This window comes from Symphalangus syndactylus, chromosome 9 (genome assembly GCF_028878055.3).
Source record: "Symphalangus syndactylus isolate Jambi chromosome 9, NHGRI_mSymSyn1-v2.1_pri, whole genome shotgun sequence".
NCBI lineage: Eukaryota > Metazoa > Chordata > Mammalia > Primates > Hylobatidae > Symphalangus > Symphalangus syndactylus.
In genome coordinates, this window is record NC_072431.2 from 41,058,067 (window position 1) to 41,073,681 (window position 15,615).

Here is a 15,615-nt window from a genome sequence, read left to right on the forward strand (position 1 = left end):
GCGTACTTAATTACATGTTTCAATACTCGCAATTGTTCTCTGCTGAATGCCTGTTGACAATATTGGCAGCGGGGAGGAGACAACCATTTTCACTGACCAAATTGTAATAGGGAGGGGAGGTCATGCACCCCTTTGAAATATGCTGCTGCATTAATTTGATGCACTGACCTTCAGTTTTCCATGTAATTAGGATGAGCTCATCCAGCCCCATGAGCTGGAAAAGGAGGCGTCTACAGTAGGCAGCACTGATGCTCTGTGGTTCTGACTTTTAATGATCCAGCATCTTAACAATAGGCATGTGATTTCTAGGAAAAGGGAAGAATAGAGTCAGCTGACTTTGAATCTAACTACTGACCCTATGAATTGAAATAAGTTGACAGGAATAGGCAGAGAAGGCAAATCTCCTCATTAATTAGACCCCAGTTTTTCAAGTAGTGGTGACAGGGCAGTGGCTCAGCACAATCTGAAAAAGGCAGAGAACATAAATGAACCCTATGGTAGGGGCCTCTCCTTATAAGCCAAGCATTTCCTTTAATCTAGACTTGAAGTGGTTCATTGTATTTCTGTCTCTTCTTCAAAGTGCCTAAATTTAAAGGAGCTATTGTAGCAAATAGCTAAGCTCATGTTTAATCAACATGGCACATTAAGGCAATTTTGCCTTGGGACAGTGAATAGAGCATGCTTTATGTAGAGTGGTACCCAATAAATATTTTAAATGAATTAAACTAGAGAGAGTCAAATTGTAGACTGAAATGCATATACTTAGTTTCCAAGGTTAGTCTTATTTAACATTTGTAAATGATTTGGGAGAGCAGAGACACAGAAGAAAAATCTTTTGGTTTTATAAAGAAAAATAGACTTGCAGGAATAAAAATAGGAGGCTGATCACCAACATCACTTTGAAACTAGAGAGAAATCAGAGTAGACAAGTGGTTTTATCCATACCCTACCTCCTCTCTTTTTCTTCCCCACCCCAAAAGAAATCTTACATGTCGGCTCAATGTGTTAAAAAGCAGAGCTGCCCTAATTAAGTAAAAGAAAGGACCTAGAGGTTGAATGCTTCACCACATCCCTGAACTGAAAGCCACACTATTTTACACTCTGCTCCAAAAGCAACCTATTCCATAGAAGCCAAAATTCCTCAAAGTGCTCTACATGATCTAGAAAAGGTATGGGTAAAAAATAAACTAATGCTAAATCTAAGATGTTGTCATAATACAAACCCTTAACAGTTGGTAAGGGTCCATAGTAGAGAGATTTATGGACTTGTAAGGGTAGGACTAATTCAGAACTTATTTTAGATACAAGAAGTCTCCTGGAGACCTTCCTTTAAAGTGGTTTCTGGGAGACACTGTTTTTGGGTGTGTGGGCAGTAATAGAAACCTTCTAGGGCTCTCTGCTTCACAAAAGCCTCCCAGCAATAGGTGTCAACAGATTATCTGGTGGGTTGAGACGGTGGGTGAGTGAATGAGTGGAGAGGGTAAGTAAGAGTGGGTTTATAAAATCCTAGAAGCAAGTAAAAAGTAATTTCAGGACAAATGAGAAGAAATAACACTTAACTTAACTCGTAATAAAGTTAGATAACATGTTATCCAAGATAACTTGATGTGATAGGTAGATACATAGGCATATAGATGACTGATTGATAAATGAATATAAATAAATAAATGCATAAAAGATTATAGAATACTAATATAAATGAAAGGTACTTGTGTTATGTACTTATTTTTTGAAATTAAGCAGATCAAAGGACTTTATGTATGGGAATGAGAGATCTTAGAGGGTTACAGAACATTTTTTGCCAAAAAACATATTTTTGGAACACGTATTTTCAAGAGAATTAAGCTGAAGGAAACATTAGAATAACATGTACCTAAGTTATTAAATTTTAAAATTCACAATTTAGTTGCTATTTTACATTTCAATTTCTCTCAAAAGTTTAGCCAACAAAAGGCATTTATAAGCCTTCCAATACTGGTAAATATGTCAGTTCAGGACAAAAAGAAAAGCTCACAAAAGATTGGTTATGAAATTGATTGATTCATTATTTATACTTACAGAAGTGCATGTAAGACCAGAACACTTATACACATTAGCAAAAATAGTTTCAGGATGAATTAGACTAACAGGAAAAATAAGGGTAAAAGCGGGCAGCTTTAAGTTATTACCAAATGTCCCTGTGTTTCCTACTGGCCAAGGCAAAAATAGAAAACATAGCTCTCCCCATGATTCAGTCATCACAATGTGAGAGGAGAGCAGGAGTAACATAACTATTCCTGGTCCCGAAACCTGAGAGGAATTCTCCTGGGAAGCCTCAGTGAGAGGATGCCATGTTATTTAGTGAACCCTACCTTCAAAAACGTCTTCACACCTATTTATTTATTTTTATTTTTTTTGAGAAGGAATCTCGCTCTTTCACCCAGGCTGGAGTGCAGTGGCACAATCTCGGCTCACTGCAGGCTCCGCCCCCCGGGGTTCACACCATTCTCCTGCCTCAGCCTCCTGCATAGCTGGGACTACAGGCGCCCGTCACCTCGCCCGGCTAATTTTTTTTTTGTATTTTTGATAGAGACGGGGTTTCACCGTGTTAGCCAGGATGGTCTCGATCTCCTGACCTCGTGATCCATCCGCCTCGGCCTCCCAAAGTGCTGGGATTACAGGCGTGAGCCACCGCGCCCAGCCATACACCTATTTATTAATCAAGTCCATAGAGTCAGTATAACTCAAATTTTATATTGTCTCCTATTTACTTGAAAGTAATACAGATAGACAGCATGAAAGAGCACAAGGTTGCATACTTAACTATTATGTTTGTCTTCAGCAAATGGTTATAAAACAGCCATAGTGTGGTAGGCATTGGGAAAGACCAGAAGAGGATGTAAACAATTAACTAAAATACAAGCATTGTGGATTTCTCTATAAGAAAATAACAGATAGCAGAATGCAAATATTACCTGAGTTGATAGTAACTTCAAATACAGTAACATCAAAATTGAGATCTTCTGTTTACTGTAATTTGTTGACAATAGCAAAATTGAAGGGAAAAAACTTAAATATCCATCAGTAAAAGCTGCTGTATCATTTCATTGTAGCTGGGTGCTCATTTATGACCCGCTGAAACTGTATGAGAGAGAGAGTATGTGCATGTACATGCCTGTGTGTGTATCCACAGAGCTTTGTTGCATGTTAGCATGGACAACAGATGTCTAAAAAAACATCCAAGATAGGTTTAACCTTATTTCTAACCTGGCAGTTGAGTAGCATTCTTTGTTTTACCTAGATCAACCTTTTCCTTTTGCTCTCCAGCCTGGCTATTTCTCTACTATCTAAGTCAAATTAAGCCTTATTTCAGCCCAATTCCAAGTAATATATAAGGAAGCTGCTTCTTGTTTCAGCTTTAACATTCATCTCTCCTGAAACATCTATTTCTGTAGTCAGTAGTCTGCTCCATCTCATCATAACGTATTTCGCTACCAGGCAATATTTTTGGTAGTAATACTGCAAAACTGACTTTGGGTTGTTTCTGAGCTTTCTGTTTGACTTTATTGATGTTGATTTTGTCACTAGTATCATACTATCTAAATTACTACTACTTAGTAATATTTCTGTAAGTAAATGATAGGGCTGGCTCCTCTTCTAAACAACATTCCAATGATGCTTTTCTTTTGCAAAGTATTCTTACTCATTTACAATTAGTTTGAGTTCCATGGAAGGCTCTGGTATTTTGCCTGGTACCGTTTCTTTAGTCTACTAAATATAACTTGACCCTTTTCTCAATAACTTAAGAATTATCACAGTGAAAAGTCTGTGATTCTCTATTTTGATACAATGATACTCATGGGATCTATTGAGATTCATGAGGCTATTAATGTTTATGCTGTGTAAGTCCTATTCTTTGCATAGTTTTTCTCTTTTGTTGCTTGTTAGTAGTTTTCACTGTTAGACGCATTCATATACTTACTTTGTAGCAGACCTGCCATCACCCCAGCCCCACTTTTCCCCTAATTTTCTGCTTTTGACTTGTTGTGGCCTGGGAAGACAGATGACCAGCTCATTAAAAATGTTTGTAAAGCTATGGATAAGGAAACTTCGAACCAGAGCATCTCTAAGGAGGTTATGTGTTTGTTTTGTTATGTTTTGTTTTTAGACTTTAGAACATGAACTGCCAAAACATATTTTAGGTGTCTTGAGGCATTTTCCCCAGCTCTTCTTTATTTTGAAGGGGTGTGATGAGCTGTATTTTAAGAAAATAAGTATGATACCTTTAACCGAGTACTAAACTTTAGATTATTTTATTTTGGGGGTGTCTAATAGTTATACTTATTCTAATTTTTAAAAATACAAGTTTATCTACAAAATAAACATAATTTTTGTTTCTGTCATTTGTAAACTCTGTAGGATGGCTCCATCTTTCTTACCGAATCATTAAAAAGCTATTTCCCTGAAGTTGATTTTTTTCTTCCTTTTTTTTTTAATTTGTTTTTTTTAAACTTGGTTGGCAACTTAGATGTCTTTTTTCCCCCCAGTAAATACAAGACACGTAAGATCTCTTTTTTTTTTTTTTTTTTTTTAATCTCGAATAGGGAAACGCTGGTTCTTTACTCCCCCAACTCCCTCTGAAGGGAGGCTTGTCTGGCTGGTGATAGACGAGTGATAGATGACAGGGAAGAAGGGCCCAGGAGGCTGCTGGCCTGCAGCTGTTAACGCCTGAGGGTCCCTCAGGACATTTTAATCTCTCTTGCCCGCACCAGAAACAATGTAGAGCTGTTCTTTTACCCTTTACCTAGCCACAGAATAATGGCTTAAATACTAAGTGTGTTTTTGCATTTCAGGTTATGGTTTTGTCGACTTTGACAGCCCTGCAGCAGCTCAAAAAGCTGTGTCTGCCCTGAAGGCCAGTGGGGTTCAAGCTCAAATGGCAAAGGTGAGTTGAGAGCCAGCAATTGCTTCTCTGTTCCACAGCTTTGGTTGTGAAGCCCGACAGGTCTGCTTTTTCTGTCTGCATCTGCAATCTCCCCTTCATCCCATTCAGCACAGCGCCTTCTGGACACTTGTCCTGTGCCTCCGCAGCCTCTACGATCACTATTGTGCAGAGGACTGTTCCTTGTAACTTAATCTATGAAGGAAGATTTATAAATATGTAAAATTTACATAGTAAATTATGTAATCCCATAAGTAAATTGAGAAATAGCAGCATATTTTCTCAGGTAATCAGGTATTTGTGAGTCTTTAAGATCTGTACTTTTTTTTTTCTTTTTAAATTTAAATGTCAATGCCCAAGGAATGAATACACTTCTAGACATGTTTCAAAAGATAATTGTGCATAGCATATAGCATATTCTATTTCAAAAATATATATAACTGGCACATACATTATACAAATAAAACAAGTAGTTTTAATGCACATGTGGGCTACAGATGCTATTTCTACTGTACAATAGTGAGACATTTTTAGGTATTTATTATTAATGGGATGTAAATCTACTTTATAGTAGTTCTATAATGACTTTATTCAAAACTTATTTCTGATGAACTTTTAGCATATTTTAGATGAGCAATATTGTTGAAAATTTCTTCAGGTGAGTAATTTGCTTGAATGTTAGGGGATTATAAAATGGAAGACCATGTTTCATGCTTAATATGTATTTTAGCACAGTACACATGGATGTTAATTTTGATAAGGTACATTTTTCTTGAAAACTTTCATATTATGGTAGTTTCCATCTATGGTTTTGACTTAGAACATCACAGTTTCTGCATGTAAATGGAGTTGATCAGCCAGTCATTGTGTCTTTCTCTTCGCATTAGGTTCATCCTGAAAGTTAGTTTAAGATGCTCAGACCCTCTTCCCAAAGTAATGATGCCTTAGATAGACTTGATGGCCTTGAAAAAGTTGGCCTTACATGATCTAAATCCCTAGTTCAGGTGCAGTCATAATTCTAAAGCTGGAGGGACCTTAGATTGTCTTGTGCATCTGCCCCCAACCCCACTTTCAAACAGGCATGGCCTTTTTATTAAAAGAGCTAAGGCTCAATTAGGAGAGTCACACCTGGAATGACATGCATCTCTTAAGTGCTTACATTCTATAATACACATTCCATTATGCACCAGACACATTTAGGAGTCTCTGTTGAATAAGCTGACATTTATGTCCCAGTCTTTATTACCCAAATGTAATTTTGCATTACATCATAATACATACTACCTACAATGCAGTTATTAAGACATCTGTGTAATTATGTAAATTTTTTAAAACCTGAATTCTTCAGTTGCTACAGAAAATATTTTCAAGCCCAAAACTCAGCAGTTTGATCTTTTGAGTATTCTTTTTAAAAGAGCAATACTTTTATATTATCTGGCTTCTTCTTCAAGTAAAGAGGAAAGTAATTTTATACTGTCTTCTGCTACTTTTGAATTGTAGCACGTAATTATTCCCTGAGAAGCATTTACATACACATAAGAAGGTACATAGAAGTTAAAGGACTCTGGTAAGCAGATAAGCTACCTCCCAGGACCTTAAGGATGTTGAAAAACCGGTGTGCAGCTATAGTGTAGAGATGTACTTTGAATGAAAGAATCAACATAAAGATTTCAGTAATTAGTAAGAGGAATCGCCTTTCTAAGTAGCCGTTGCCATTTAATATTTTTAAAACTTTGCGTTGAGTTGGACTTACTTTAGATTTTCTTAAACTCCAGAGTAAGAAGTTAAAATAAACAGGGACTATATATATATATATAGAAAGAGAGAGAGAGAGAGATTTTTTTTTTTTTTTTTTTTTTTTTGAGACAGGGTCTCACTCTGTCACCCAGGCTGGAGTGCAGTGGCACAATCTTGGCTCATTGCAACCTCTGCCCCTCCAGGTTCAAGCGATTCTCCTGCCTCAGCCTCCCGAGTAGCTGGGATTACAGACACGTGCCAGCACGCCCGGATAATTTTTGTATTTTTAGTAGAGACACGGTTTTGCCATGTTGGCCAGGCTGGTCTCGAACTCCTGATCTCAAGTAATCTGCCCACCTCAGCTTCTCAAAGTGTTGAGATTACAGGCATGAACCACCACACCTGGCCTCAGAAACTGTAAATATTGAGTACCATGGTTTTCAGATTATTTGTCCATCATATAGAGATTCTCTGTGACATTATTGAAAGATGGTGATTGTGAGGTTTTAAATGTGTTTATTGTGACTATGTGATACCTATGTTGCATAATGATTTGCAGAATGTTTAATCTGGTTCTGTAAACAATGGGTAACCTGGCATTGTATAAGCAGGACTTTTAGGGCACAGTCGGAAAACAACTTTCTTCTTTCCCCCACTGTCCGTTCTATTAATAATGCACTCACTGAAGCTCCTTGCTTTTGGATAAAATCCAGGGCAAGTCTCACGACTTCTGCAGCCACTGTCGTTATTTCAAGAAGTTCCCCCAGCTTCGTTCGTTTCAGGTGTTTCTGGTTGATATGTTTTTGGTAGAATGCCTCAATTTTTCATAGCCAAACTCCATGAAGCATACATATGTTTCAATACATTTTCAGTCAGAGTCTCAAGTTACATAGCAAATACAGTTTATAGAATGTCAGACTCATATGTAGATGTTTTTAAAACTGCTGAGAGTCAACATAAGGGATGTGTGTCTTGGATATTGTTGGTGCTGAGAGAGACATCACAGCCTAAAAAGCAATTGTTGGCTGACAACCGTATTGATTATTTGGTGATCAGGAAGCAGTGTTTCCATCCCAACAGAACCATTTGTTATATGTGTGCACACACATACAGAGACAGATGTAATGATGAATGTATTTAGTTACATTTTAGGGAATTATAGAAAAATAGGAAAATAAAATAGTTACATTTTAGAAAATTTGGTTGAGGATTATGATGTGTAATACATTATTATAATTTTTTCCTGTTTAACAATGTGAAATAGGCTCTCGGTTAACATTTTGATGCTGAATTTCTGATTTTCAGGAACACATTATGATGTTAAGTGTGATGCCTGTAATTTAATACTCCAATACTGTCTATTTGACAAAAATTTTGAGTATCATGTAGTGAATCTTCAGCTGAAGCTTCTCTCTTCCCTGGATTAGGTCTGCTCCAAGTAGCAAGCTTATAGTGAGATGAGCACATGATTAATTTCTTTCCTGTTTCCAAACCTTGTGTTTTTCTCACTCTTCCTTCAGCTCACTAGCCATGGCTTCATTTAACCCCTCCAGGGATGGTGTGCTGGAAAAGGATGACCTGACAGTGAGGTTATCTGATGTTGATTTCTCTAGCCAGGCAGCATGCTGATGTTTTCTGTCATGGAATGCTTTGATTTTCTGAGGTCTTTAACAAACTCCATCCCCACCTCCCTAAATTGATCTTTCTCTCCTATAACTCCTTGAAGTGAAAGAATACATGTCCTCAGGTTAACATGGTCAGCTCCTGATAATCTAATGGTCTATCTTCAGCCCCTTTCTGCTGGGATTTCTTCCCCTCGAAGCAGCCTTCTTGGGAGGATCTAACACAACCCTGGGCCAACTCTACCTATGTGGCCTACATCTGATCTACCTTTGCCAGTCATCCTTACGAGAGAGCTACTTCCCAGCCATACTTGTCAGCCTTTCAGCCTTTTTTCTTGAAGAGTCCCTTAGATTTTAAGTTAGACATCTATCTATTGTATCCATTCAGGTTCCTGAGACACAGATCAAGCTCCCTGAGTGGTCGCCCCCTCATGCTTGACTGATGGTGAGAGGAAAGCGATTCACATGGTGAGACTTGGAACGCTTCAGTGTTTCTCTCCCCATAAATGCTCACTCTCAGTCTCTCCAGTCTCTTAGACGTAGACAGGAGGTGAGTGGTCAGTTAAGTGTCCCAAACCAGTTCTCAGCCAGCTCCTTTCAGGCTGTCTTTAGGTGGTCTGATTTCTCACTCTGTAATGTGGGAGTGCCTGACACCCATTGTTTTGTGGTCTCCCTTCAAACAGAATTAGAGTTCTATTTTAGCAATCTGTTAAGAATGTAGAGGCTTCAGTTAGAGTGGCCCCTGAACACTTACCTAGGCATCATTTTCAATGCCTGTAATATTAAGCAGCATAGAATATTAACTATACACTGTTTTGAAGAAGCCTTTACAATGCATTTATTCAAAACTGGACTGGGTATAGATTGGCACTATATGTCGTGTCTACAGCGCTCTTCAGATACTAGCTTTCCCCCGGGTTGAAAATGAGCACTGTTCAAAGACCTCTTTAGAAAGCTTGATACTATACATTGGCTAAGGAAAAGGACCCCTTCCTCCATCATCTGTAGCGAGGACCAGTACTCAGGTTCAGAGGTGCTGGCCAGCTGCCAACATTCTATATATTGTGAATTTCTTTAGGTCCCTGTAGAATGGCTTGAGATTCCTAGATCTGATTTCTTTTTTATGACATCATTATAGTTACAAGAGGTATTTTAAATGTCAGTGGGTTTATTGTTCTATACCATAGAACCATGAGTTTGAGTATCTAGACTTGACTTAGCCCCTTTATGCTGTCTGGATAAAAGAGCACCTGAAACACATCTTTCAGGGAGATGATTTTTGTTTTGTTTTGTTTTTTTGAGACCAGATCTGGCTCTGTCATCTAGGCTGGAGTGCAGTGGGGTGATATCGGCTCACTGCAACCTCTGCCTCCCGGGTTCAAGCAATCCTTCCACCCTCAGCTTCCTGAGTAGCCGAGACTACAGGCACGCACTACCACACCTGGCTAATTTTTGTATTTTTTTTTTCAGAGACCAGGTTTCGCCATGTTGCCCAGGCTGGTCTCGCACTCGTGAGCTCAAGCAATCCACCTGCCTAGGCCTCCCAAAGTGCTAGGATTATAAGCATGAGCCACCACACCCAGCGGGGAAATGATTTTTAGAAGGAGTTTAAGTCCAGCCCCTGTGCTTGGGTGATAGGGAGGGTACCTGTCACTTTCCACTCTCCTCTAATGAACTAATCAGGATACTATAATGTGCTGAAAACTCATATTGCCATATATTAAAGTCTTTCATCTTTATATAATCAGAAAAAAATTAAGGGCAATCACTTAGAGGATGGGACAGAAATATAATATTGTTTGACATACTGGGTACCTAAGTTGAAAAAGAACCCCACAAATATTCAAAACTAAATTGCAAAACTGCAAAATGAGAGCATTAGAGACCAGTGGTTGGTTTTTATTCTTGTTTTAATTTTCAGTGCTTTGCCTGGTACCTGCCATGTGGCGGGTTTTAAGTGTCTGTTTTGTTGATGATCAAATAAATTAATTGAGAAAATAACTTTTTTCCAAGCTGGGCAGATATTGAGAATTAAGAAAGGGACAGTTTAAAATTATATCCATCAAGTACACTGATGAAACTTAACCTAATGGCCTTGGGCCTTTTGGAAAACCTGTTTATGTTAAACTAGGCAAATGTTACAAATGTGTACATCTTTCAAATAAAAGACTCACATTCTATAAAAGGAAAAGAAACGCAGATAACGAGCTACAACGACAGAAAACGCGAATGGACATTCTTTATATCTATTAACAAAGTGGCTTCTGTAGGCCTTTCATTTCCTCCTATGGCCTGATGGGGGTCAGCAAATCCTCACATGTTGTTTGGCTGTTGGGAAGTTTACACTTTCTTTTTTTTTCAATAAATAGGCAGTCACACGAGCAGGAATGTAATCCCCCCTCTCCATCCAGAGCTTCACCATGCTCTGAGCAGTTTGCAGTCACATGCCAGTGACCGGCTATCTGCTGGTTGTTGAACCTATTCTGTACAAGAGAAAACAGATGTCTGCTCTTACTGCCAAGTCCCTGTTCTTGCATTTTAGGAACCATTCCACACGCACGGGGAGGTTTTTGTTAATTTCTTTCGGATGATGACTGAGTGCTTTATGCTGTGCAGGACTTCCGAGCCTGACTTTTCTACTCACATGAACATTAGTAGCTGTTTATCGCTCTGACGGCCAATGTGGGATCTAGTTTTCTACTTGTTATGGAAGCCCTTGAACCCTTCCATGCCTAGGGACAAAGGAGGCCCATTGACCCTATTTTTATGTTTGGTCACCTATAATTGAAAGAATAAGTGTGTTTTTTTTCAGACATAGCATTGTAAATAATAAACCAGTTATGGTGTCACTGATTTTAAAGATACTAAACTATCCTCATTTCAAGAACCACCACCAGTTATCGCGCATATTATATGTCCTGTTCACAGTGAATGTGTAGTTATAAGAATGCATAAACAACAACTAAAAAGAAAGTAAAATTTAAAAAGAAAAAAAAACACCCATGAAAAGAAGGGATTAGAAAAAAAAGAATTCATGGACACTTTGTTATTTTGTGGCATGTGCTGCCAGTTTGGAGTTTCTTTCCATTCCTTTTTTTTTTTTTAATTACTGCAACTTTGTGGACAATGTTTGTAGGATATGTTGACTGTTTGAAAAGAAACATAAATAACATTAGCGCTAAAGGTCATCCCAAATGAAATTTGGTTTCTAACTGACAGAGTCCTTGCTATTGAAAACAAATGCATTAACATGATAGGAAATACCTGTGTTAGTCTACTCTATTTCACTATATCAAAGAGTAGGTTAAGAGCCCAGTTCTTTCTGGGATTCTGATTTATAGCATTTTTTAATATTATTTCCTCATCAGTAAACTTTCAAGTTGAATCAAGACTTTAAAGCATGTGTAATATTTTTAATAATATTGTAATAACAGAAGCAACTAAAACACAGATTTAGTGCCTACATTGTCGATCCCCTTCAAAAATTCTTCATACATAACAAATTCTCCTATGAACATTCTTAAATATGTCATTTAGATTTTCCTAATTGTAATTTTAAAAGAAAGTCCACTCCATATATACTCCATATATATATGTATATATATATATACACACACACATATATAAATATATATGTATATATATATTTATATATGTGTGTGTGTGTGTGTGTGTGTGTATATATATATATATATATATATATATATATATATATATATATGAGAAACAGTCTTGCTCTGTTGCCCAGGCTGGAATGCAGTAGCATGATCACGACTCATTACAACCTTGAACTCCTGGGCTTAAGCAATCCTCCTGCCTCAGCCTCCCAAATAGCTGGGACTACAGATGGGCACCACTACACCTGGCTAATTTTTTTTTTTAAGCTATGATGTCTCACTGTGTTGTCTAGGCTGGTCTCAAACTCTTGGTCCCAAATGATCCTCCCACTTTGGCCTATACTGGGATTACAGGTGTGAGCCACTGTGCCTGGCCTCACAATATTTTGATATGTGTTTCTTCTGTAGCATTTTTTGTACCATATCTCTGTCCAAAGGGTGTTTTAGTGCCCTTTAATTAAGGGGTCCCCATCTTTATTAAAAGATAGAACCTAAAATCAAAACTAAGATGGATTTGAACATATCATTCTCCTGCTTCCATGCCTCCGAAACCGCCCTATTTTTCAAGATGTAGCTTTCAAACTGCAGTTTCTTCTTCCTCCTGTTTCCCTGTCACCTACCAGTGTACAATCATGTGTTGCTTAATGACGGGGATACATTCTGGTGAATGCATTGTTAGGTGATTTTATCATCATGTGCACATGATAGAGTGTACTTACACAAACCCAGATGGTGTAGCCTGCTATACACCTAGGCTGTGTGGTATAGCCTCTTGCTCTTAGGCTACCAACCTGTACAACATCTTACTGTACTGAATACTGTTAGCAGTTATAATACAATAAGTATTTGTGTATATAAATATAGAAAAGGTACAGTAAAAATATGGTATAAAAGATAAAAATGGTGCACCCTTATAGGGCACTTACCATGACTGGAGCTTAGAGGACTGGAAGTTGCTCTGGGTGAGTCAGTGAGTGAGTGGTGAGTGAATGGGAAGGCCTAAGACATTACACTGCTGTAGACTTTATAAACACTGTACACTTAGACTACATTAAATTTATTTAAAAAAATTTCTTTCTGGCCAGGCATGGTGGCCTACACCTTTAATGCCAGCACTTTGGGAGGCCAAGGTGGGTGGATCACAAGGTCAGGAGATCGACACCGTCCTGGCCAACATGGTGAAACTCCGCCTCTACTAAAAATACAAAAATTAGCTGGGCGTGGTAGCACACGCCTATAGTCCCAGCTACTCAGGAGGCTAAGGCAGGAGAATTGCTTGAACCCAGGAGGCAGAGGTTGCAGTGAGCTGAGATCGCGCCACTGCACTCCAGCCTGGCACAGAGCAAGACTCCATCTCAAAAAAAGAAAAATTTTTGTTCTTCATTAATGAATTAGTTTATTGTAACTTTTTTACTTTATAAACCTTTAAATTTAAGTTTTTGACTTTTGTCAAATGTATGTGTTTTAGCTTAAAACACGTACATTGTGCAGCTGTACAAAAGTATTTTCTTTATACATTTATTCTATAAGCACTGTTCTATTTTAAAATTTATTATTTATTATTTTCTAAACTTTTTTATAAAAAACTAAGACACTAACACACACATTAGCCAGGGCTACACAGTGTCAGGATCATCAAGACATCACCAGGTGATAGGAAGTTTTCATCTCTGTTACAGGACCACCATCGTATATGCCATCCACCATTAACTGAAATGTCATTATGCAGCTCATGTGCGTAATATCACAAGATAAGCGTGGCTTATCTTCCTGGAGTGTTGATGTTACTTACTGGTATTAGGTCAAAAACATTGTTTCTCTATTAAAATAAACTTAGGAAGTAGATTGCAAAATGTACATGACTTTTTTTTTTTAAGATAAAACACAAGACTTCAAGAACATTTTGCAGCTCTGGCAAGGCTACCTTGCCTTTTGCCTACAGTTACATAATTATTCTCCTTGCTTTTAGCACTGCTTAAGTAGGAAAGCTGAAGCAGTAGTGACTGACAAAGTAAAATCAAACTCCTTAGATAGATAGCCTTTTGCAAGCCTCTTGACTTCTGCTTGATCTTCGGGTCCCAAGTCAATGCCATGTCCTCTGAACAAAGTATTTCCTCCCCCATCTACTCTTGAGTTCAGCTTTTCCAAGAGTCTAAAATTTTCCCTACTCAGAATTAACTATTTTATATGGCTTTGTGATTTCTTGTTTTCGTTAAATTAGCTGTTTTTACTGTTGGTGGTCATGACTCAAAAGTAGTGTGAAATTTACCATAGAGCAGAGGATGGGAATTTGGGCAGATCCCTATTGGACTCTAGATGACTTGGTCCAGAATCCTTCATGTATCTCTAAATTGAATTATTAGCAATAATTAAATTGAAATAATAGCTTCCTGTGCAATAGTGTGCCTGAAATGGACTCCTGAAAATAACAGTGGAGGAGAGGTGGGTTATTTTTAGAAATACCGCAAACAACTGAGAGTTGTGGTTCCATGAGGGCATCCTCTCCAACTCAGTAGTGCCATTTCCAGATCTGCTAAGAAGGGCTTGGTGGGATCATGTCTGGCCTGCACAGATTGTCCAAGCTTCAGACACTATTTTCAAGCGTCCAAGGTGACTTTGATGTTCTGAGGTTCTGAGTACTTTAAAAAGACTTGAGCAAAGAAAGTAGCTAATAAAAATAGGTGTGTTAACATAAATATCTCACCTTCTGTTGGAAATTAATGGACAACATTCTCTTCTGTTTTAGCAACAGGAACAAGATCCTACCAACCTGTACATTTCTAATTTGCCACTCTCCATGGATGAGCAAGAACTAGAAAATATGCTCAAACCATTTGGACAAGTTATTTCTACAAGGATACTACGTGATTCCAGTGGTACAAGTCGTGGTGTTGGCTTTGCTAGGTAAGCCTTCTGCCCAGTCTTTATTATGTCAACAACAATAGCTTTGCCAAGTTATCTTGGAAAATTAAAAATGACCAAGAAGAGAGAGTTTCAGCTATGGTTATGGGAGCAGTTGCACCGTGAACTTAAATTATGTGTAAATACCAGACTGCATTTTTCCAGATCTTTTGCAAATTCATTAGAATTCATGAAGCTGAGCACACTAAATATTTGAGTCCTTATGGAAAGGAACTATCACATGAGCAAAAGTTCTGAACGTGTGTGTGTCCTTAGATCAGGATGCTTCTAACTTTTTTAAAATAACAGTCATTCTCCTAAATTCAGTAGATAAATCAGTATGTTTTTTCTTATTCGATGGAAATTTGATTCATCAATAAAGTAAATGAGTTAGGTTTTAAAATGAAATATGTAAAACATTCAGAAAAGTAAGACAAGGACATGATAACTGTGTAACCACCACACAGATACGACAAATACTAACATTTTATAATTTCTGTTTCAGTTTTTTTTTTTTTTTTTTTAAGAAATAAAACCTAGGCCAGGCATGGTGGCTCATGCCTGTAATCGCAGCACTTTGGGAGGCCAGGCGGGCAGAGTTCGAAACCTACCTCACCAACGTGGTGAAACCCTGTCTCTAATAAAAATACAAAAATTAACTGGGCCTGGTGGCAGGCACCTGTAATCCCAGCTACTTAGGAGGCTGAGACATGAGAATCGCTTGAACCTGGGGGATGGAGGTTGCAGCGAGCCGAGATCACACCACTGCACTCCAGCCTGGGCAACAGAGCGAGACTTCATCTTAAAATAAATAAAT

General features: G+C 38.0%; 1 protein-coding gene across 14 annotated transcripts in view; it reads left to right on the plus strand.

The window, feature by feature from the left end:
* RBMS1 (RNA binding motif single stranded interacting protein 1) overlaps positions 1-15,615 on the plus strand; it is a 219,093-nt gene that overhangs the window by 172,922 nt on the left and 30,556 nt on the right. For all 14 annotated transcript variants that reach the window (XM_055291977.1, XM_055291978.1, XM_055291972.2 and 11 more), the window contains 2 exons: positions 4,833-4,924; positions 14,644-14,801. In XM_055291977.1, the coding sequence (XP_055147952.1) occupies positions 4,833-4,924; positions 14,644-14,801 (250 nt within the window). The remainder of the gene's footprint in view (positions 1-4,832; positions 4,925-14,643; positions 14,802-15,615) is intronic.